The sequence below is a fragment of the Alexandromys fortis genome, unplaced genomic scaffold (assembly GCF_014885135.2).
Source record: "Alexandromys fortis isolate MF-2015 unplaced genomic scaffold, M_Fortis_MF-2015_v1.1 scaffold_18, whole genome shotgun sequence".
Lineage (NCBI taxonomy): Eukaryota > Metazoa > Chordata > Mammalia > Rodentia > Cricetidae > Alexandromys > Alexandromys fortis.
Genome location: NW_026067897.1, coordinates 7,537,314 through 7,559,008, shown reverse-complemented (window position 1 = coordinate 7,559,008; position 21,695 = coordinate 7,537,314). Strand labels below are relative to the sequence as shown.

Sequence of the window (21,695 nt, the reverse complement as noted above, 5' to 3'; positions counted from 1 at the left end):
CTGCTTACAGCGTTGCTTACTACTCCCAAGAACTAGATGTCACCGTCACTGTATCTGCTGCAGGGCTTCAGACGGCCCACTGTGCAGAGCCACCTAACTCCTTCAAAGGACACTGGAATAAAGCTGATCCCCACCCCAGGCCAGGACCCAGCTGTTGCTAGTCTACGAGGAACCCGGACAGTCTTTGCTTTGAAAATACATGGTACAAGTAGATAGTCAAAGGTTATTTTGTGCAGACGGAACCCAAACTCTTACTGTGGCCACCAAACACCCTCAAGTGGGTCAATGGTTTTGCTTGCTTGTAGCATGGGTGTGTTAGAGCAGCAGAGAACAGTTTTCTCTGACAAAGAAACCCAGCCTTCCTCACTTTTTACAACTCTTTTCCCACCCACTAGATCTCAGTGAGAGTCAAACGCTAAAAGGATCCACCCTTGCTGGGCGGTGGTGGCACACGCCTTTAATCCCAGCACTTGGGAGGCAGAGGCAGGCTGATCTCTGTGAGTTCGAGACCAGCCTGGTCTACAAGAGCTAGTTCCAGGACAGGCTCCAAAACCACAGAGAAACCCTGTCTCGAAAAACCAAAAAAAAAAAAAAAAAAAAAAAAAAAAAAAAAAAAAAAAAAAAAAAAAAAAAAAAAAAAAAAAGAAAAAAAGAAAAAAAAAGGATCCACCCTAGCAGAAGTGCCGGGTGAGCAGGTTGCTGTCCTAAGACATCAGACTGACTTACAGACTGTGTAACTCACCCTCCTCGAGTGCCGGAGCCAAGCCTTGACGGAGTTTTCACTACAAGGTTTACAGACGCTAATTTCCTATAATTGACTGTGTGGCTTTATCATTAGTCCCTGGGAAAGGTGAATCTCCATATACTCAAGTCTCAGCAGCAGATAAATGTGTCCAAAGTCTTGAAACTCTGACACTCCATAGTCATATAGTCATTTGTTTTGACACTGAGGAAAAGGTTTCAAGATTCCATGGAAGCTTAACCGAAAGCTATCTTCAAGATAAATACTTTTATTATTAACAGAAATAACATGACAGCGTTAAACCGCAGAAGACTGAATCACTGCAATGGAAAAAGTCATAAACTCTGAAAGACTCTATGACCCACCAGTACCCCCGGCACTCCCGTGAGTGTGCTGAAGTCTCCTATCAGCAAATGCTTAGTGGCATTTCCTTTCAGAGGTTTCCCATGTTTGTGCGAGCAGAACAGTTCTAGCTCTGACACCAGTTCTTTTCAGAGGTCCGCTCTGGCTGACCCCGGCACAATGCGGCATCTCCCGGGTCTCAGATGGCAGCCCTTATCTCCACTCACCTACGCCTTTCCTGCCCCCGCCCACTGGCATTACAGAGGCCCACTGACCTCTCTGGAGCCCAGCCTTCACATCCCCTCTGCTCAGAGCCTCTCATTTCCTGTATTTCCTACTCCGATCTGGCACAGACTTTCCTAATCCCTTTCTTCCCCACTTAAGGATCTAAAGAGTGACCCATATTTCCCAGGACTTCTCCGCTCTAGCTCCCTTCCTCCTGCCTCGCCTTTCTCAACCCTGGGAATCCTCTCTCTACCCTCTGGCCTCCCTGGATGTGATAGGAAAAACGGACTGGAGAAGGAGGTGAGCTGTGAGCCAGGAGCATAGGGGGACAGACGAGATGAGAATCGAAACTAATAGATACAAGAGACGAGGAAGAAAGAGCGGAGAGCTAAGATCCCACACACACACCAATATGCCATCAAAAGAAGGACGGGCTCGGTTTTAGAACATGGTGCCCCGTTCTAGACCTCCGACACGAAACTAGAGCCTCGGGAGAATGGAGACCACAGGTAGGGGGACACACCGGTTACGGTCTGGAGATGTCCCAAAAGCTCGCGTGCTGAGGGCCAATAGGGAGTGCTACTTAGGGAGGTGGTTAGAAACTCTAGAGGGTGGAACCTAGCTGATGGACGCGGGTCACCAGGACATGGCAATGAGGATTACACCTCATCCCCCTCTCCTTCCCACACACACACTACTTCCTGCCAACCACAGAGTAAAGAGCCTTCTCTCAGAAGCTCCTGCTGCTGGGATATCCAGTCCAAGCACATACTATCAGACGGCCATTGGAATGAGCTTTTCAGAACCAGGACCCAGGCCTCTGGAAGCCACAATTCAAAATAAGTCTTGCCTTTGGCTGCTTTTCTTGGGTATCTGGTCACAGCAATGACACAACACACTTTTAATCCCAGCACTCTGGAGGCAAAGGCAGACGGATCTCTGTGAGTTCGAGGCCAGCCTGGTCTACAGAGCTAGTTCCAGAACAGCAAGGGCTATACAGAAACCCTGTCTCGATAAACCAAAAACCAATCCTCATTCTCAGCTTAAGCATCAGTCTGCCTGTGGGCCTGAGATAAATGACCTTGGGAAATGATAAGAAAAAAGAACTACAGGCAACTAAGTAATGCTAAGAACAGTTTAAATTGTCTGCCTTAGAGATAAGCCCATAAGTGTATATCCAATACCATGTGGTCAGCCCTGAAATCACAATCATATACACATCAGTAACATTGAGCAGAATGAGGTTGTGTGTGCATTTATACACAGACAGCAGAAATGAAGAAAAAGGGGCCATGGTTTTGAGAGAATAAGAGGGACCATGTAGGAGGAGTGGAAGGAGGAATTAGAAAGGGAAAATGATATATGATCTTACTTTTTAATTAATAAAATATAGTTAATACCTTGGCAGATCAATCACCTGACAAAAGAACCAGCTCTCAGGGAGGTGGGTCTACCTAAGCTGTGTGCTAAAAGGCTAAAAGATTAACTATTCTTTAATGGGATAATAGGTTTTACTTCCTCAAACTCCCAGCCCCTGGTGTGGTCCCTGGGAGCCACCGTGAGGTTCAGTTGGATCACGGCTTACATCCTTTCTGGGTAACTTTTATTTCATCTTTTTCTTTCAGGTGCTGGTCAGAGTCTGAGTTAGCATCCTCTGGTATTTGGGACTCCTTATTCTTTCTCTACAGCTCCCCTTCCCAACGTGTGGCTGCCTGTCCACCAATAAATGACGTCAGAGCCTGAGCTTGGACAGTGTGGCTTTATTCTAGCCGGTTCCGAAGAAGGGGAGTCAAGGAAGTCTGAACTATGGCGAGGCCACTCCAGATAATTTCCCCTATGACACTATTCAAATCCATTTATTTATTTCCTTAAAACTCAAAGATTATTAATGACACCTTCACTATAGAAAGCCAGACCTCCATGATCCTTCATAACTTCAAATGCCTCCCAAACGATATCTGAGAACTGCGTAAAGGAAGAATAGAGACCCGCCCTGTGCTCCTCAAGGCCAAACTTAAAACACTGCTTGCTGGAACCAGCCTTCAACCCAACCCCAAAAGCCCATCTACTAGGGTCAAGCATTTGTCAATACTCTAGTAACAAGGTCACTCATTTCCAGGAGAGAAAAAATTACCCTGTCCTTTTCCTGAAAGAAACACTTGCCCATCTTTTTCCCCAAACACCTGCCCACACCCTGGGCAGTGCCCTCCTCTGTAGGGAACTTCCTCTCCCCATCACTTGAACCATAGTATCTTTTTATCATCTAAACTAGAACAGCAAACTTCCGGAAACCCAAGAGTTTTCCTGCTGCTTTATCCTCCCAGCATATTCCCTGTGTTCCTGTTCTCCATCCTTGCCCCGCCCTGATCATTTCCTCCAGGATACGCTACAATCTACTTCGTATTCCCCCACTCTGTCCACTGGCTCACCCCAGGACTGTCCTTCTGCCGTGTCACACAGTCTGGCCTTGGTATCCTGGCTCTTTTTGCAGCCTCTGAGGCCACCATCGACACTTTCACATGGCCCCTGCCTGTGGGCTGCACGACAAATACTCACTGCCCCTCCTGCACCCCTCCACCTCCAGCTCCCTAACCCCTTTCTTCTGATCGCTCCCCGGATTCTGCTCCATCTTGCTGCCTCTTTTCTTTCCTTCCCTTCGCGCATTGTTGGTGAGTGACCTTGTCCACTCCCATGGCGTAACTATCACCTTGATGCCATGATTCCAAAATCAACATCTTTAACCCCAACAACCTCTTGGGGCTATGTCTCTGTGTTAAACTGCCTGGTAAAAGCCCTCCCGTGAGGTCTTCTGACGTTGGCGTATCACAGTCCCCACTTCCCATAGCCTGTGTCACTTCTCGTTTCCACAGCTCTAATGATGGAACCCAAACCAGAAATCTGCTCCAACATTTCTTCCTCACACACACACAGCCCCACTCACACCTCACGGTCTCCCTCCACCATGTTCCCAAATCCACCCTCTTAGCCAGACTCGTCCACCCCTTCGTGTAGATATCTAAGTCACACTTACGACCCAAATCTAATTGGAGTCAATACCTCCAAAGCTGGCGTCTCGCCTCCCTCTTTATCCCGCAGTGGCTCCTCAGAGGCCATCACTGCCCACAGGGTAGAGCTGGAATCCACAGCCTACAGTGTCTCAACAGATCATCTTTCCACAGTCATCAACTGTGAGAAGCACAGCTTGATTTATATTAATTATTTCAAGTATGTTAATAAGGACAGTTATAGATGTGTGCTCTTTGTAGTACCAGGAACACATATACAGCAATTTTAATTGGATTTAAAAATCTAACATAACTTCATTTCTCTTGAAACACCACAGTCAGTTTTTAACCCAACTCCAAGTTTCTATACTCATACTTTGCCTAATAATTTCATTACTCAGAACAATATTTTAGACCCAATTATAATAGACAAACTATTTACAATGAAATGAATTTATCTGGTAAGGCTGAAAAGAGACAGCACTTCACTTTAATTCTCACTTTATCTCCAAGGGACTCATCTGTTAATACAGTATTCTCGGGGCTTTTTCAATTGGAATTTTCCAAACCAAAACTCAGCATCATTTTATTAGAAGTGAGAAAAGCATTCCCTGCAGGGGAGAGAGAACAAGGGTCTCATCTCAGCCATTACCTTAGTAGCTTTGGGCAACTTATTTAATGCTCCTTGACCTGATTATTCAGTTGAAAAACAGACAGGAAAACATGCATACAATGGACCAAATAAGATCTGGCATGTGTCTGGCTCACAGACCGTCTTCAAAAATGTTGACAGGACTCTCGCCATCCCCTGGGAATTGCAGTGGAATGCATTATTGCATTAACCTCATGCTCACAAGAAAATGCATGGGCCTAACACTGCCCAACGATATAACCTCCTGTCTTCAGACTATTGTGAGGAGTGAACTTTGACAGGCTCAACAAACACATGCACACACAGCAACACATGTAATAGAATTCTACCCAAATCATCCCCTGAGTAGTTAGTTGTCTTTCCCCCTTTCCAGGCCCTAAGCTGAAGACAAAAGGCTCTGGAGAAACACACGTGTGTGCTTTTCTCACAAAGTACTTCCTTATTTATGTACGTTTTGTAACTCACTTTAAAATCAAAACATGCTAATCCAACTCAAGAGAGTTGCTCAAGAGAGTGGCACAAAGAGCTATTCTTCAGCCAACTCCCCGTGAACCACGTTGCTGGCGCTCTGGTTTGAATCAAAGGGGAGGGCACTCCTGAGATCCGCTAAGACTCCCTTGGCGCTAGAGACGCCTCGATGTTATCAAACAATTGTAAGGGGTATTTTATAAAACTGGAGCTTAAGAAACGACTGATCCAAACAGAGACCAGATCCTGTCCAGTGTTTTGAGAAACTAAAGTATCAGGTTGCTTGGCTAAAGTGGAATTTGAACAGAAACAGAGTTCAAAATCAAACAAAATGGTCACCTGAACACAGGAAAGCGATCAATGTGTAAGAGGCAGAATTCAGATAAGAAGCTTCGCTTACATTTTCCGGCACAAAACTTACATTTTATGCAGCTATGTTGTTCTGGGGAAACATTTCCCGATACTACATCTTATTCACAATCTGAGATTTATCATCAGGGTGGAGATGCAGCTGAGCCACAGAGTGCCTACCTAGCATGTAAAAGGCATTGTCAGCACCCCAAAAAGCAAAGATAATAGAAAAATAAATAAATAAATTTGATGGGTGTGGTAGTACCTGCATGGGTGTGAAATCCTATAGGCCCAACATGAGACAGGGGGACAGACTGGGCTACACAGCCGGACATAGTCTCAACAAAACAAAGAGCAAACATGACAATTATCATCAATGACAAAAGTGTTTAAAGTGTCCACAGGGCTTGTATGGATCTAGATAGGATCATCCCGTGTCATCACAGCTATTTGTGTGGTACATAAATTGTACTTACCATCTTTATTATCTTAGCTGTACAGATCATTCTCATGAAATATACATTAATTTTAATAGCAAACGCAAAGGAAAGAACATGTGGTTGTGTTTATAAGATGACAAAGAAGTTGCATCATTAATAATATCATTTCCCCCAAGGCCTCATGCTCAAAACTCAACTCATGAGAAGTATCACATACATGCTTACTGGGCATCAAGCCAAAACTGACTCAGGCTATTTGGTCAGTCTTTATACTATCTTTTTCTGATTTCTCCAAAACAGAAGGTCTGGGGAGAAGGGCAGTGTCTTTTGCCATAAATTTCAGCATCCCAGGAGACTCAGCACCCACCCAGTCACTGAGCAAAACCTGCACGCTCAAGTCAGTCCCCACCCTGTATGGGGAATTCAGGCTGGAATCAAGAAGCAAAACTCTGGTTCCCCAAAAGCTTTCAGTTCTCCCTAGACCAAGAGCATAAATACTGTAAATTCTAATCATTTTAAGTAAAATTCTATATTGCTTGACACAAAACTGGTTTTCACTTCGAAGTCAAAACCATGCCTGTTAAAATTTTGATATAGGCAACTGTAGGAGACTTAGAAAAGCTAATGCTTCCTAGAGCGCTGCTCTCAGTACATAGTCTTTATGGTCTTCACCTTTTTATATATGAAAATATGGAAGTGATGAGACCTCCTTCTACCAGTGCATGACAAAATATGGATATCAATGTTGGAAAGTTCCATAGGTAATGGAAGTAGATAAAGAAATAGAGACTCCAGAAGCAGCAATCAACAGCAGCAAGAGGTGGCAATTTCAGGGAACAAAGCTAGCAAGATAAATACCTTCAAAACAACATCACCAGATAAGATGTGTGGTAGGTGTTGCCTAGGAAACCAAAGGAGAAATATACATTCACCTGTGGAGATCAATAAATTAAGACACTTGGACCAAAACAGAAAGAGAACATTCTAAAGCCAAACTTCCCCCTTGGCAGTGCGAATTAAATGTGATTAACAATAGATTAGGAATGCAATTAATAATAAATAAAATTAATAGTGTTGGATTAATACTTACATGGAGAGTTTGCTATTGTACTTAAGACTCCAATTATAAGCAGCTTAGCAAAGCTTCACACATGTTTATGTCTTCACCTTATACATAGCCAAGGGCATCTTTATCAACACACCAAGGGGCTAGGACCTCCTGTTATTATTCTCTGTGCAATTTGAAAGCTTGCAGAACTAAAAGCACTGTAGACAGTTCCAAGATAAAAATGTTAAAACCCACGAACTCACTCTCTAGTTCCTTACATCATCTCCCTACTGTAGTAACTCAATGTTTTCAACTATGCAACAAACATTCCCAACCCCAAAACCTGAACTCCAAAATGCTACAAAATCCAAACCTTTTCCAAAACTAATATGACATCATAAGTAGAAAACTCCACACTGTGAAGCTCCGTTTCATGTATATTATAAACACACTAACAATTCACCGTTAAGCCAGGTGTGCAGGGTTTATATGGAATGCATACGGATCTCCTATTCAGACTTGAATCAACCCCATCATGTCTCACTGTTATAAGCCTTTATTCCAAACTATAGATCAGAAGTACTTCGGGTGCCCAGGATTAGACTTATTCAATCTGAAGGATTGCATTATTCCTTTACTCGTTTCAATATTTCATTATTCATGTCCCATAGCTCAGCAGCTTCCCAATGGCTAGCTCTAATCTGCCTTGTCTATCTATGTCTTCTTCCATATCATTCACAGCTCCCTCTTTTTCCCTCCTCCTTGCCCCATTCCCAGTCCACCACCCTAGTCTCACCATGACAATCTCCTTCCTTAAATATGCCTATACCTCCTGGTCTCCTAAAGAGACTAGAGTCTAATTCCTAGGCCGGAGTCAGGGTCTTCCGAACCCAACTCCAGGATATTTAGTGCCCTTTCCTACCCTGGAAAAAGCCCAGAATTTCTGCCCAAAATAAAGCTGCTGCTTCACCCAGAAACAACCTTCACAGCCTTGATTATCCAGCAAATTCCAACTCCATTATAAAGACCCAGTTCCAGAATCCATCCTCTTCTAGTTTTCTCTGAGCCTCGCAGAAACCCATTTTTCCACGATCTGTATTCCTCTTTACTGCCCACATCCCTAAAGCCTTCGCCAGACGAGCAGACATTTTGGCTAGGTCTGCCACCCTGTGGAGAACAAGCCCTTTTTTGCCTCCTGGACATTTGTCATCCAGGACAACCCCAAGCACAGCCATGCACACACAGCCATCACTTCCTCAACCTGTCCTGGGTTGCTCTACAATGTCGTTTAACATCAGTCAGGTGTGGAATACATTTCTTTCTGAGTCACCGCAAACAAAAGCTGTCTTCTTATGTTTCATATTTCTCATGGTATGCTGGCTTTGAACACAGACACAAACATTTCTTCACTGAATACATCCTCTGCTCCCCCATCTCCCTTCCTAAAAGATCCAAGCATCAGAAACACTGTTCTCTTTCCTTGCTGCTCCAGTTTGTCTCTGCCATCTTGGCAGTCACTCTGTAGACCAGGCTAGCCTAGAATCCAGAGATCCGCCTGCCTCTGCCTCCCAAGTGCTGGGATTAAAAGTGTGCAACAACACCACCCAGCCCCACCTCTTTCAAAAGGGTGAGCTGGTGAACTTGGGACCTTATAGGATGAGTGGAGAAATCTGAGGAATTGCTTCCCTGTTCCTGGTTTCTACAGTGAGAGATTTCTTTTCCCTAAACAAAGCCATCCTTTCCTCCTCCAATACAAACTGTTCCTTCCTTGTCCTTTTTTTAAGCTTATGTGAAATTTGAGCTACTCTTAGGAAGTTACCAAATTAGCCATATCTGGGCTACCCCTCCCTCCTGCACAGGCACAACTGCCTAGCTCTCCCCCCCCCATCCTGCCTCACACTGTGCTGTCTCCAGTGTGTTTCCACCCACAGCAAAGGTGACTGTTTACAGTCCATCTGAGAATTCTCATAGCACCCTGTTTCCTAACAGTTCAGAGGACAGCCTGGGGAGACAGCATCTCTCCCTTGGGTCTCCTGGCTGAACTCACCAATGTAGAGGCCTCAAGGAATATTCCAGGGAAAGACACTAACGCTGGAGCCTATAAAACTGTTCTGCTGAATGAACCATACGACTTGTTAGGTGGGGTTCAGAGAATTTACTTGCTGTGGGGTCTCCAAAACAGGATGGATAGGAAAGGCCTCCCAATTAGATGGTCTTAAATATCTTCCGTTTGTCATTAAAATTTACATTTAACTTAAAACTCTAGTTTCTACCTTCTTAATCATTTGGAGCTTCTAAAAAAAAATGTAACAACTCGACAGCATTTCCATCGAATACACCTAACTATGCTCATGGAATGTTTTCAGAAAACATAGAATAAATACCAGACTATTCTTAATAACAATATCTTCTACCGTCGTAGGAGAAATGGAATAGATGGTATTCGCAATGATTACACTATTATTATTTATATGATCCTGTTTATACTCATGGATGTATGACCTTGTGCGTGTACCTATGGAAGCCAGAGGTCAACACCGGGTACCTTCATCAGTCACTCTCCACCGCATTTTTTAAGACAAGCCTTAGCACTGGATTGGTGAGCTCCAGGCATCCACTTATCTCTGTGGTCCTGCACTGAGGTAAGGGACACAGACTACCACTGTGTATTGAGAATCCAAATTCGGTCCTCTTTCTTACAAGACATGTATTCTAACCACTGAGCCATCTCTGTGGCCCCTACACTAGTAGGTTTTTACTTCTCTGTTTCACATTGTCAGGGACAACTGTATTTTATGTGTGTCAATGAGGGAATTAAAGTTAAACAACTATGTGCAAACAGAACACCCACCACAATAAACTAGAGTCAATATGTATGTAGCCTTTTCTGCCTTACACCATTCAACAGACCCAGCTGCGTCCTGGGAAGTCATGCCCCCACCATCACCACCAAAATCTGCCTTTCTGTGTGGTAATATTGAAACTGGATGCTGTTCTAGGCTTCTGGAGAGACCTATTGCTGTGCAGAGCCTTGTAAAACTAAAAGAAAAAATGTTTAATCACATCCAAGAATTAGGGGAAAATTCAATTATCCTAGAACCATCACTGTAGCTTCTGTTTTCCTTTTTCATAGTTCTAAACACAGAATCTGTGTGATGCCAGGCTCTCTGCCACTGTGCCACACACCCAGGACCTAAACTAAAGCACCAAAACCCAAACCAGCACTAGCACGTTGGTCAGACAAAGAATATTGCAAGGCTAGAAAGCGTCTAACTTCCTCTCACTCCCCTGCAGTTTTTAATACTGTCAGGTCATTATCTTCCTCAGAGCAAGGTTTATTCCACTATAAAACAGCTCACTGTTGGGACATCGTTCAGGAATGGAGTCGTGTAAGGAGAATTCAGAGTGCTTGCGAGAAAATCCCAAGAAAACAAGAGTCTTGAGACCTCAGTTTCCTCAAAACATGGGATTGTTCTTGGAACGTGTTTTCAGGCTCCTCCCAGGTGTAGTAGATAGGAGTGAGTTTACTTTAGATTTCTCATCTTTTTTAGCTCTGGGCATTCAATTAAATGTTTACAATATCCTATATGCTTCTGTGGAAAAACATGTTTTTGCCATGTGTGTCTTGTCCCTGTGACTGTTATGAATACAGCTTGAACACAAGAGAAATTTACTCGTCTGACCTTTCTTAACTCTCCGAGTATAAACTGTCTGAGGCTCTGAATATAGTTGGCTATTACATGAGATTTTACTCCACTTCATTTATCGGCTCCACTTTCCCAGGCCCCACTGCCTTTAGATTAGTGATGGCTAACATTGGAAATTCTATTTCTTATGTATGCATAATAATCATAATCAAAAAGACATCAGGAAAGAGGGCCTTAGAAACGGATACTGATTAGAGCCTAGTCGTTGGATTATAAATGCCGGTGTATGCAAGTGAAGAGGAAGGAGAAGGTACAAAGATCAATTAAAGACTTTCTACTTTTTTCTCCACGCATCCACTCTGGATGTCTTATTTGTGGTAACTACAACGATTTTTATCTTCAGAACCACTGAGGCCCATCGCCCCTGATATTCCCCCATCTCTTTCCAGTCATAGAGAGCACTTAGAGAAGGGTTGACTCTTTCAACCTCTGAGCTAACTTCTTGCCCACGACGTGGGAATGTGGAACCTGGAATCAGCTCAGCTTATCTAAGACTGAAGAGCTGAGATGGAACCAAGGGTCTCTCGTGCCTGTCAGACTGCCCACGGTTCCTAGATGAACCTCCTTTCTTAGCTCTTCCCTTTAGGGCTTTCTCTCCTAAATCTCATCAGTTCTGACTTTGCTAGGTTACTGAAATTAATTCAGCCCATAGCAGTGTGCCTGGATTATGTCAGGCACAAAGTCTCTCATACACTAGCTGATGTTCTGCATGGTCAGCAAACATCAATCACTCAGATGATGTTTACATTCTCATGCCTTCAAAGGGTCTTCTCGTTAACTTCTAAAGGTCAGGATTTGCATATTGTAGGGATGGCTAAGAGGGCAAGGTCCTTTCTAAGTCGTGTGTGTGTGTGTGTGTGTGTGTGTGTGTGTATACATATCCAAATACTCAATTAGTTTATATCTAAATACTCTCCCTTTTAGGACAAAAGTGGGGAGGACACAAATCACATACATTGCATGCATTATGTGAAAAGCTATAAGCTTCATGGTACATTCATCACCATCTCCCCATCATTGAGTCCAGTGCCTAAACAGTAGGTTTTGAAATGTATTTTCAGCTAGATGGAGGGACAGATGATGGGTGGATGGATGGATGGATGGATGGATGGATGGATGGATGGATGGAATGCACAAAGAGATGTAAGCTTAGAGACAGCTGCTCAGTTCCAGACTAAATATTGCAATCAATGTTTATCATCTGAACGCATGCTGAGATGAGACATAACTCACTACAGAGCATTAGTCGGTTAGAACTCAAGAGTACAACCACCCATGCATTAATTACATCCCATGAATATATTGGTCTACACTGACTTGCTTTGTATCATAAAGTCAGTCAGAACACAAATGCTTCTTCCAGATGTCGCTTGACAAAACAACCTTCTGCATACCTTCCAGCAGTGATGGAGAGGGAACCAAAGGAAACGTCCAAGCTGGCGGTCAGACTGGGAGGAAGGGCGGGAACCTCACAGTGCAGTGCAACCGCAGAACACTTCTATTTGCTCAATGTCGTAACTTTATCGTCTGTTCAGGAATCTGGTAGGTCTCCACACACACACACACACACACACACACACACACACACACACACATAATAAACGAGAAGGTACACAGGAGAGCCCATGGTTTCCATGGAATGAACAGGCAAGGGCTTGGTAGAATTCAGGAAACAACATTTTCGTTGGTTGCTGAGTTTCCCAGCTGTGACCACTAGTGAGACAGTGGTCAGTTTAGCCAGGGGGCTCAATGTGCAAGTCCCATGGGGATACCAGACTGCCAACTAATAATGATAGCATTCAGAGACAAAATCTTATTTCTCATTGAAAACAATTAAACTTTACTGGCATGATAACGCTGAAGAAGGAAGCTGGATGTGCAGATTGCAGAAGTTCTCTTAGTGTCATTTTTTATACTTTATAGCTTTAAATTGAGCTATACATTTTCCCCCACTGCCCTTCCTTTTTCCCCTGCTCCTATTCTACCCTCCCTCCCCCCGCTCCCCACCCATGTTCCTGCAGCAGCCTTAATTCCTCTGAATGGCAGCTCTTCTTTCCCCCAAAGCAACCTAGTCAGTTGTACCAAGGCTGCATTTCGTGGTAGACACCCCGCTTCCCTGGAAAGAAAGGGGGATGCAGGACATCTGCAGGGCTGGCACATGTCTGAGAGTGGACGGGCAGGAGGGCCGTACTTATGAGAAGTAAAGATCCCTACTCTCTGCAGGAGAATTTCCTTTCTTACCTCACTCAGCAGCCCATATGCAGCTAAAATGCTCATTCGTCAACCTTATCAGAGAACCCAAAGCAACAGCTGCTCCTTAAATACAGCCTAAATAAAGAGCAGGGCCTGTTTCCCAACACTGGCCTGCTACCAGAGGCATTCTTAAATCAGAGCCTTTCCAGCCCAGAGTGCTAGCTAGTCTGTGCAGAATCAGTGCCCACCCCCAGGAATACCCCTGCGTCTGGAGAGCGAGGAGTGAAATAGAGTGAAGGGAGCTTGTTAAATGCTTAACCTGAATCCACCGTCAGAGCTCAGGCACCTGAGGCAGGATGACCTTGAACCCAAGTTCAAGGTCAGACTGGGCTATTTACTTTGCCTCGAAAGAAAAAGTGGTTGTAGGCAGGATATGGAGCAAAAACAAAACGGTTGTAGGATGTGGCAAAATCAGGCTGGAAGTGAGCTAGTAGTTTTCAAAGATCCTGAAGGTGTTACACAGACACCTGAGGAGGAAAACAATATTAATGGTCGCACACAACTGTGAACCCTACAAACTATAATACCAACATGCCAGACAGGGTGTGCCATCCGGTGTGGCAAAGCCACGGCTGTTACCGAGGACACTAAGGCCGCTGGCTGGATTTGAGGTCTGTCCCCATAGGAAGGAATCCATGCCTAGTACCACAAACCTGGTCAAAACACCATTCCTAAAGAGATAGAGACCTAGGGAAGAACTTACAACTGGTGCCTCGCCAGATGCGCACACCGTATCCTAGACACCTGTGTTCAGACACAAAGGCTGCTCTCAGTCCTGACCAGAGAAGCCTCTCTGGTCAGAGAATGGAGGTGAAGGCAGAGACTTGTGACGGCCATAAATGCCTAAGATAAGCGACACGTGGGGTTCAACCCTCAATAAGACGTTTAAAGCAGCCCCTCTAATGCTCAAGGAACATCAAAGAGGAGCCAGAAAGAATGCAGGAGCAGAGTAACAATAGGGAGAAGGGTTGTGAAATGCCATGTAGTCAACTGTAGCATGAACTCACCACACCATCTGAGGTTGTCTGCACAGGTTCTGCCCCAGACTAGCCCTGTCAACAGTCAGTCATGGATAAGGGAGGCTCGTAGGGGCCTCAGCCATTACTGCAAAACTATGAGCTACTGACATTCTGGGAAGAGGGGGGCATTGTCTTCAGTTGTACATCCACAAGGGAGCCCACCAGCCAATGGAGAGTTCTAAACCAGAGGGATACAGATGGCCTTGGTAAAACTCAGTGGATAATAAGACAAAACCAGAAATCATACGTATTAAAGAGGTCTGTAGGGGATTAGCAGGATGAGGGGTTTGGAAGAGAAATAAACCAGAATGAGGAGAGAATAATTAGGATGGATCGTATACCTTTATGAAATAATCAAGAGCAAAATGAATTAATGATTAAAAAACTGACAAATTCAGTTAATTCTAAGAGTCAAATGACTGAGCTAATAAAATATATTCTAGAAATTTAAAAAAACAGAATCTGGGAGGAGTTGGGGGAGGGATGAATATGATCAAAATATACTGTATAAAATTTTCAAAGAATAAAGTATTGCAAAAGAATGATGAGCATTGCCACAGCGCTCTCCCCAAAGGCCTGCCAGCTCAGGCCTTCCAGCAACAATGCTTAGGAGGACCCATCTTCCCAACACTGACAGTTTACTCTTCCCTGCATCTAAGGAAGAGTCGTTTAGATGGCAGCAGCTAACAGAAGGATACGCTGGCTCTTTGGAAATGGCTATTATTGCCTGCTACTCTGGGCTCCAAGCGTCTCAATGACTCATGTGTGTTGTTACAAAGGAAGAAAATTAGCCACAGTTATATGCTGTCTTGTTTTCCTTCAAGTTGTGTCTATCTTTTGCTTTGTTCACGACATATCTGGTAAAGTCTATTGACTATCACAGGGTTAAATCTTTCTTTTATGCTCGACATATCTTTGGCACATATACTTAGTATAGTCTTCTGGGTTCACAATTATAAAACCACACATTCACGTTTTCCTATGAAGGTTTTATGTTTTCATTTGCATTTTTTACCACTTTAAGGCTGACATTAATTTTAATAGTGACATTATGAATATTATTAAACATGTTCTAGTCCATGCCAAAAAGTAATTTAAAATAATATTTTAATAAAAGAATAGTAACTCCACAGATTAGCAAAAGGAAAGTATTTTTGAAATTATTCAGTGTTATGTAACATCTTTGGAAATCGAGACTTAAGAACCAAGGGAAAACTCTCTATTGAAGGACAGTTCTATAGGAGATGCTAAAAGACAGAGGCTATTTTCCAGTAGCAATAAACCTGGATGAATTCAGAGAACGAAATGTTTAGCATGTCATTAAGTTCAGGTCTGTGATTTATTCTGAAACCAGATATTCCCTGCAGTCATCAGTTAAGGATCCAATCTCAAATGATGGGCAGAAGGAGGAGGAGGAGGAGGAGGAGGAGGAGGAGGAGGAGGAGGAGGAGGAGGAAGAGGAGGAAGAATCTTGCTAACTTTTGAAGCAGTGGTAGGACTGATTCCTAACAGCATAAAAAAAATGTATTTAGGCTAAACGCATCATTGAAGAAATCAAGAAATAAATTTTAGAATTCCAAGAATTAAAAAAATGAGAACACAATGAACCAAAACCTATGGGTTACAATTAAAATAATCCTAAGAAGGAAGTTAACAGCTACAAGTGACTCCATTAGAAATTCAAGGTAGTCTCAAATAAATAATGATGTGATGTGCCTAGGGCTTTAAAGAAACAAAAACATGCGAAATGCAAAATCAGTAGACAGAAATAAATATAATTAATGATATGGACATGAAAAAAAAAGTCAATGAAAAAGGACCAAGAGCTTTGAAAAGAAAAAAAATACTGCCAAATTCTCTAATCAAATCTACAAACTTAGAAATGAAAAGAGAGTCATATGGCAGGCACCAGTGAAACTCAGAGAATAATCATATATCAATATATATATATATATATCAATAATATATTTTAATGTATATTTCATTAAGTTGGAAAATATTAAGGTAATGAATAAATTTTAAACACATATGACCTAGCAAAATTAAACCAAAGTGCATCAAATAATTTGTATACAGACCTGAAATAAATAATGAGATTGAATCAGTAATAATGACAGCAACTATAAAATGTCCAGATAGACTCACTGTTGAATTCTAACATATTCAAAGGAGAGCAGAATTCAGGGCTCCTCAAACTATTGTACAAAAGAGACACGTAAGGAATGAAGCCCAACTCTTTGTGAGCCAGCATTACTCTGACACCAAAATTGAATAAAGATGCAATCAAAGAAGAAAGTTATAACTCAATCTCTCTGAAGCAATTCTGAACAAAATATTTGCAAAGTAAACTTAAGAGCACGGTAAGATCATTCACTGACCGTGATCAAGTTGGCTTCATTCCAGAAATGCAGAGATGGTTCACCATACGCAAATCAGTAAATATAATAAATTAAATGGACAACCCCCAAAAATGAACTCACATGGTAAACTAATAGAAACATGGAAGGGCTGTGACAAAATTCATTACTCACAGAAGATATATCCATCATTCAATATAATAAAGCTATTTATGACAAACTACAACCAAAGTGGACTAGTGAAAAAGAACTCAAAACATGCCCATTAGGTCAAGAGAAGGCAAAAACACCACACTAGCCCAAGACTGTGTGTTTCAAGTCTCAGCCAGATCAAGGAAGTAGGAGGCAATAAGGAAGAAATAAATATGGTCCTATATATGAGACCCTAAGGAGCCACCAGCAAATTTGTAGAGTTGAATGCTTTCTGCAAAGTATCAGGATAAAATGTGTAATATATATATGCCTTTCTAAACACCAGTAGCTAACAGGTTGAGAAACAAAATCAAGGCAACAATCGCAAATGCAATTATGGAGGGGAAAAAAGGAATAAACCTAACTAACCAAGAAAGTGAAAGACTTCAGCAAGGGGAGTGTTAGCACAATGGACGGGGAAACCGAGGAATACACCAGAAGCCAGCAAGAGCTCTTATGCTCATGGACTGGAAGAATTGATATTGTAAAAATGAGTATGCTACCAAGAGCATCCTACAGATCCCCAGACTCAATGCAATGCTCATCTAATTGCTAAGCTATCCATCACAGTAGGAAGCACAAAAGATCCTGGATATTGTATTAATAGCCAAGGTGGTCCTGGGCAAGAAAAGAACACTGAAAGTGACTCCCCACATCTGATTTCGAGTTATACCGAAGACTTGTATCATCAAAACCCCTACTGGCATAAAAACTGATATGCAGATTGATGAACTAGAATAAAGACCTGACAAATCAACCAACACAATTACGGCTACATGATTGACAAACATTGAATAACACACATTGAAGAAATGGCAGCCTCTTTGAGAAAAAGTGCTGGGGACAGATTTCCTCAACCAAAGGGGGAAACTGAATCCTTATCTCTCAGCGTGTACACAAACCAAGTCGAAAGAGATCAAAAACTTTATGTACGACTTAAAGTCTGAAACTATTAGAGGAAAATTTCAGGGAAAAAAAAAACACTTTAAGTGACAGGCATGGGTGAGGACTTTCCTAATAGAACCCTTGTCCTTCAGCAAGTAATCACTAAAAAAGGTACATGCAGTCAGGTTGCTGCTGCTATTGCCACTAGACTGAGTTCTCAGAGAACTAGCTGTAAAGATGATTTAAAATGAATTCCTAATTGGCGGAAAAAAGACTCACGGATATGTGGTTCTGACATTAGGCTTAACCTCTACACAAGGGCTGGGAAGTAGCTCAGTGGGAGAGCATTAACTAGCCTATGAGGCAGATGCTGAGTTCCTTGCCTAGAACCACAAAAAAAGGGGGGGGGGTTGGTAGAGGAAGAAGAGAAAAGGGAAGGAGAGAAGAAGGAAGAAGAAGACAAGAAAAGATGCACAGCATCCCCAGGGGAGAAAAACTGAAAATCATTCTTGTGTCTAAAGGATACCTGGTCCTTCATGTTTCTCCATCCTACTGGCTATATTTTCACGTTGGAGGTGTTCTTCGTGGCTGTTCAGTTCCGGAGATGAGTATAGAGTTATCTAAGCAAACACTCATTTGTCATCTCATTACAGACCCTGGAATGTTCTCCCACTTGGCACCCTCTCTCCCTCTCCGCCACCACACCAGGAGAGCCGTCTCCTTAAGAGCCAGCTCCTTGTCCATAGCCTTTATTTTATTTTAAGGTTGTTAATTTTTATTCTTAATTGTGTGCGTGTGTGCACGTGCGTATGCTTGCGTGCACTGGCAATGGAGGTCATAAGAGGGAGGATCTGGAGTTAAAAGTAGCTGAAATTCATCTGACATGAGTGCTCGGGAACCGAACTTGGGCCCTCTGTGAGATTAGCGGGTGCTTTTAATCACAGAGCCATCTCTCTAGGCTCTCTAGCCTTTGCCTCTAAGGGCTGCCGTGCAGCGGCCTTCCTCTAAATCCTGTGAGACTGCAGCTCTCACACACCAATAGAATACCGTCCAAGCCACTGACAGGTCACTGATGTAAGTGTTTTCCCTGGGATTACATCAGGATAATCTAGGATAACAAAGAATACAAATACCACTCCTTAATGGTGCTGGAAAAAATAAAGTCAGTCATTCCATTATCCCAAATATAAATATCTCTACAGATGCAAAGCCTCGCTGCCAGAATTTAATCTTCACTAAAAATAAGCTGTTTCCTGTGCTTAATGGGACGGAGCAGTTAAAACACCACCAAGTGACTACACCTACCTCACCACTAGGTCAGGAAACTCTATCTGACTGCCCAGAAAGGGCACAGACCGCTGACCCCAAAGTATGACGAAACCTCCCCAAGGCTGTGAACTGTGTGACAAGCAGAATCCTGTCTGCAGTTCGAGCTGCTCCATTATACCCACCTCCCCCTGTACCCCTGCCTTTGAGGACTGGTTAGAACCACAGGATGACATGGACTTTCAAACCCCAACAGGAGGGCAGAGCTTGCTCCGTCCTGCCCTCTGACCTGCTCCCTGTCTCCCACCGCTAGGCACAACATCTCCCTTCCTCTTTGGTGTTGTATGGGCACACTCTTCTTTCTCATGTTCGCTCAGGACAGGACAGAAGCCTGAGGTGATGTGAATTGCTTTTTTAAAGCAGTCGAAATGAGAGAATGTCTCTATGCCTTGGAGGGAAAAAAATACAAAAAAAAAAAAAAAGCCAAGAGCAAGGAGGTGCGTGGAACCTTCCTCAGCAGAATCATGATGCCACCGTCTCTCCCTGGAGTCCTGGCGCACTCTTCATACCGTCTTCATACAATACACTGCCATTCGGGTTTCCCTCCATCCTTAAAGCATTTCGCTTTTAAAGCTTCGCTTCTCTTGAATGAAACGGGTATCCTGAGCTTCTGAGGGGATTTTTAAGTAAGTATTAAGAAAATGCTGAAAACCATCCCAGTGTAATCCTGTCCAGTCCACATATGATGTATATAAAATTAGACAGTAGTGATTTCGATTCGTGGAGGCAGATCCACACACGGCGTCTGGCCAGGAATGGGTTCATCCTTACTATGATGACCATCCAAAGGCTGGATGACGGAGGAAGAAGCCTAGTATTGCAGCAAACCTCAAAGCAGTTATTACTCAAGAAGATGTTAGGTCATCTGTACTCTGTAATGTCTGCCAAGTATCCGAATCAGAAAAGCCACTAGACGGTTGTCTATATGATTCTACATGGAGGTGAAGATAAGGCCTGATGTAGTTAAGGTGTAAAGACTTAGAAACTAATTAAAACAACAGGGAGGGAGGGAGGGAGGAAGGGAGGGAGGAAAAGAGGGAGGGGGAGAAAGGGAGGAAGAAAGAGAGGTTGGTTTTTAGGTTCCATTGAACATCTGCTTCTTAGGGAGAACTAAGATTCCTTACAAAAAGAAACACAAAAAAAGTCCCGCACCAACAGCGACATCCCATCATCGCACGAACTTTTGTGATGAACCTGGCAGGAGGTACATGAGAAGAGGCAGCATTGGAATGAATAGGAGACCTTGTCCTCAAAATACCATAGCGAAAGAAGTCCGTGGACTAGACATGAGCGAATCCACGGGGTGAGCGCATGACAGGAAACCATCAAGTCGTCTGGGAGATTAGAATAGGATGATAAATTCCACCCAGGCCAGGAACCCAGAAAAGGTACAATAGGAAATATGATACTTTAGCTGAGTATTAAAGAATGTATATGAATTCATGTATTGCCATAGGGAGTACTTCAGCTGTGCGCGCATGCGTGCCTGCGTAAGTGCGTGTGTGCGTGCATGCGTGTGCATCCTCTATGACCCGAGGCAGCACGGGTGATAATGAACGTACACAGTGGGCCTAATCAGCTGCCCCCAGCTGACTTTTCTTAGGCCCTCCTTGATCACGGCACAAATATGAAATTCCAGAGTTACACAACTGCTTTCAAAAATAAGCATTTTCAGTCAATTGCCGAATTCTTTACTAAGTAATGAGATTTTTACAGGATTATTAGTCTTACCTCCATGGGAAAAGCTTTGAAATTAACTGTGTGCTCAGAACCACGCTGGTTTTCTCTTCCCCAGTGAAATCTGACTTCATACAGTTCAAACTCATGTCCCTGAGGCAACGGTCCTCCCGACAGAACTGAAGAGAGAAAACGACACGGCTGAATGATGTCACAAGATTTACACACGAGAGGCATTTTGATTATGCTGCTGTTATTGTCCCAAGAAGCTCCCCTGGGCTCTAAAGACTGAATTTGCAAAGTCAAAATGAGAACCATACTGAGGCAAATTTCAGCTGTCCAGGTTTCACTCACTTACGCTTGCCATTCAGACAGGACCTTGGTCGTAATGTGGATGTTTTAAGTTTTTATTTCAGTCCAGGAATAGGTAAGGAAATAAATCCTTCTTGAGACTTTAAAAAAAAAGATTTATTTTAAATTATGCACCAGTGTGTCAGATCCCCTAGAGCTAGAGTTACGATCAGTTACTAGCCACCTAGTAACTAGCTACTTGGTGCTGGAAACCAAGTTCGGGTCCTCTGCAGGAATAGGACTGCTGTAACCAGTGAGTCATCTGCCCAGTCCCCTTACTGTGACTTTTAAGCTGGGCACTGATCAAGAGACAAGAATATGGTTAGGGGAAATCTGCCCTCTGCCGTAGATAGATCAATGAACTAAGCCACATCTTAGGGTCATCCTCTAGCGTTAGGAGACTTAAATCAGAGAAAAGGTCTAAGCTGATGAAATTATCCAAGAAGAATTAATATTAATACAGCCAACAAGGGCTCTGGCTAAGAATAGTCGCTGCTCTTGCAGAGGATCCCAGTTTGGTTTCCAGCACCCCTTATGAGGCGGCTCATAACCTGCAATAACTCCTTTAGAAAAATGTAGAGCTCAATAAAATAAAGAAAGAGAGGGGGAAGGAGGGAGGAAGGGGGGAGGGAGGAAGGGAGGGAGGGAAGGAGGG

At 43.2% G+C, this 21,695-nt stretch overlaps 1 protein-coding gene across 2 annotated transcripts in view; it reads right to left on the bottom strand.

Moving 5' to 3' along the window:
* Window positions 1-21,695, bottom strand: part of Ca8 (carbonic anhydrase 8) — a 79,510-nt gene that overhangs the window by 34,494 nt on the left and 23,321 nt on the right. Inside the window, exon 3 of one of the 2 annotated variants that reach the window (XM_050165512.1) lies at window positions 20,744-20,868. The exons of the other annotated variant lie outside the window; for it this stretch is intronic. Within the exon in view, the coding sequence (XP_050021469.1) occupies window positions 20,744-20,868 (125 nt within the window). The remainder of the gene's footprint in view (window positions 1-20,743; window positions 20,869-21,695) is intronic. 2 annotated transcript variants of the gene reach the window in all.